The 3,143-nt window shown below is 47.9% G+C and overlaps 1 protein-coding gene across 1 annotated transcript in view; it reads right to left on the bottom strand.

The window, feature by feature from the left end:
• USP30 (ubiquitin specific peptidase 30) overlaps window positions 1-2,749 on the bottom strand; it is a 33,802-nt gene extending 31,053 nt beyond the window's left edge. The window contains exon 1 of the mRNA XM_011975585.1: window positions 2,555-2,749. Within this exon, the coding sequence (XP_011830975.1) occupies window positions 2,555-2,637 (83 nt within the window). The 5' untranslated portion in view covers window positions 2,638-2,749. The remainder of the gene's footprint in view (window positions 1-2,554) is intronic.
• Window positions 2,750-3,143: the final 394 nt, after the last annotated feature.

Here is a 3,143-nt window from a genome sequence, read left to right as displayed (position 1 = left end):
ATTGAATGACTGAATACTGGAGAAAATATACAGAAATGAATTTCTCTTTTAGAATATTAGACAGGAAAGGGGCACACATACAATGGTATAAAAGAGCTGAATGTTTATAAAATTAAAGATTTCCTAACTACAGGCTTGACTTAAACACTGGTTATGCTTTTGCTACAAATTAAGAAATTTCACCAGAAATTTAAAACATTGTTTTTATACAAAGTTATATATTTCTACAAAATAAGACAAACCATCTATGTGTATATAGCTATGTAATGTGTATCTGCATATGTGTTACACATGTATATATACGTGTTTGTATGTGCGTGTGTGTGTAATACATTATTATCCCAACATTTGGATCATGTGAATATTGTTTTGATTTCAGTTCAGTAAACATTAACTTGGTGAAGAGTCACTGGTGATAATAGTGACTCTGCTTTACAATAATCAGCATTTCTTAGTATCATAGCTGATAGCTGAATTTCAGATAAATATTTGTTTTCCAAGACATAGCCAACAGAATATGCACCAAACTTGGTTAAGAAAGTGGGATTACATTATTCTGGTTCAGTCCTGGCTTTGCTACTTCATTTGGCATCATTTCACCTTCTAAGCCTCAGTTTCCTCATCTGTACGATGGGGACAATCCATAAGACCTACCTCATAGGGTTGTGGTGAGGATTAAATAAGTGTGAAGGTATAGAGTACATAGTAAGAACTTAATAAATGTTAGCTGCTACAAATTAAGCATTACAATCTCAGGTTCATTCATGACAGCTATTCCCTCTCTTTTGTTCGTTTTTTTTTTTTTTTTTTTGAGACAGTATCTTGCTCTAGTGCCCAGGCTGCAGTGCAGTGGTGCCATCTCGGCTCAACACAATCTCCACCTTCCGGGCTCAGGTGATCCTCCTGCCTCAACCTCCCGAGTAGCTAGGACCACAGGTACACACCACACGCCCAGGTAATTTTTAAATTTTTTTGTAAAGACAGGCTCTCACTATGTTGCCCAGGCTGGTCTCAAACTCCTGAGCTCAAGCAATCTGCCTGTCTCAGCCTCCCAAAGTGCTGGGATTACAGGTGTAAGCCACCATGCCCAGCCGGTGAAAGCTATTCTTGAAGTTTCCTAATGCATCACTGTGCTTTTACACAATACATGAGTTCACAAAAGTGCTTGGAAAGGTTACAAAGGACTGTCATGGAAGTGCTAAAGCACTTTACCAGTGCTTAAAATCCCCCAGTCAAACACTAATATTTAAGGGTGCATACTCTATGTCAGGCACTGTGACAGTCTTACCTCATTTTTTAAACAATCCCACAGAAGCAGATTATACCATTACTTTCATTTTTATAACTGAGGAAACTAAGAGACCAACTTCGTCACAGTGAGTGAACGAACATGGCTCTGAATCATGCGTGTCTGTCTCCCAAGTCTGTGCTTAAAACCACAAAGTTCAAGACAGAAACTGAAGGAAACAGTGTCAAGGGGATGGGAGAGAGGACTTGTCCATGACTTTAGCAGCATAAGGAAAAAATACCCAGGGACAACTGGCGACTTTGGAAACTCCATTCCTCTGCAAAATGACATCACGAGAAGAGTGGTGGGGCCTGGGGGTGAAAAGATCTGGCTTCTCCTCCCAACTCTGCTATGAGATCAGCTATGGGGCCACACTTCCCACCTACGGAATGGGGGCACTGGACAGGATAGGTATCGAGGCCTTTTAGCTCTGGAATAATAAGCTCTTTAAACCTGCTCCAGTTCCAGAGGAAGCCGACCTAAGCAACAGGTCTCAGTCATTTGGGGTCAGCAGTGGGGGAGGGGGTACTCAGTTCTGAAGCCTGGAGTCCTTGGGAGGGTGAATAAGGAAATGGGGGCCCTGACAGGATTGGGAACCCAGGCAATCGATGAGTCCTAACAAGAACGGAAGGATTTAACAGGAACAAGCAGCCTTAACAGGTTAAAGAGGCCCTGACCAATTTAGAGACCCTTGCAAAACAAGGGCCTTTACTCACACTAATAACATCAGGGACTCAGACAGAAGTGGGGATCCATATTAGACTAGAGGGCGGGCTAACAGGAATAGGGGGCGGTACTAACAAAACGCGGGGCTTGCAGGCCCGGGGCACTTACAGGACTGGAAGAACCACGCCAAGATTGGGGAACCCCTGGCAGATATGATTGGGGGACCCAGAAGGATTGGGGGTATACTAGAAGGATTGAGGGGTCTTGGCAGGCCTAGGAGGCACTGAAAGAACTGAGGGCACTGACAGAATTAGGGGCCCTGACAAGACTGGAGGGCCCTGGATGTCCTGGGAACAATGACAGGAGGGGGAGGGACAGACGGACCCGGGGAGTGCAGACAGAATTGGTGTTGCCGAAGGACTGGAGCCCGTCAGTCCTCCCACCTATAGGCCCAGGCCTCCAACCCTAAAGGACGCAGAAGCTCCCGGAATGCCCGCGCGGGCCCTGGAGACCCCAACTAGGGCATGAAAAAGCCGTCACGGGCCCAAGCTGGGGACCCTGTCCCAACCTCTTCGGTCGCCCCGCCCCCCAAAATCTCACCTGACGGCCGCCCCGGTCCTCAGGAAGCGCTGGATGGCCCTGTCGGCCGCGGTCATCGCCGCCTCGGCCCGTGAGCTCAGCATTGCAGCCGCACCGGAGGCCTGAAGCCACCTCCGCCGCTACTGCCGCCCCCGCCGCCGCCTGACCGAGGGCTACGAAGGTTCCCGAGACAGCGGAACCTACGGCCGCAGGCCCAGTACCTCGGGGGAAGGTAGACCGCAGGACAGGGCCCGGGGGACCGGAAGTAGCTGCCTCCGGAGAGCAATAGCTGAAGGACCACGTCCTTTCTTTCTTTTCCCTTAGCAACAGGCCCCAGCGTCGGTTGCTAAGCGAGGCTCAGCTGCCTGGGGTGCTTGGTTTTCAGATTTGCTTAGGCACCATTCATAAATACAGATGGCACACTTCTAGGATGGATCCTGGGTCATGATTTGAATTTTTCGGTGTGGAGAAGGAGGCCAACGGCCGAAAGTCGGGTCAGGCCTTTGCTATAATTAGTTATTATTGTGGCCAGAGTGGAAATAGGTCGCAGAGGAAGGAACTTTAATGAGCATGAGGCCCATCTCTGACGATATCAGTAGAGAAATCAACG

Source organism: Mandrillus leucophaeus, unplaced genomic scaffold, assembly GCF_000951045.1.
Source record: "Mandrillus leucophaeus isolate KB7577 unplaced genomic scaffold, Mleu.le_1.0 Scaffold157, whole genome shotgun sequence".
Lineage (NCBI taxonomy): Eukaryota > Metazoa > Chordata > Mammalia > Primates > Cercopithecidae > Mandrillus > Mandrillus leucophaeus.
The sequence above is the reverse complement of the archived record's forward strand: the minus strand, read 5'-3'. Positions and strand labels throughout refer to the sequence as shown.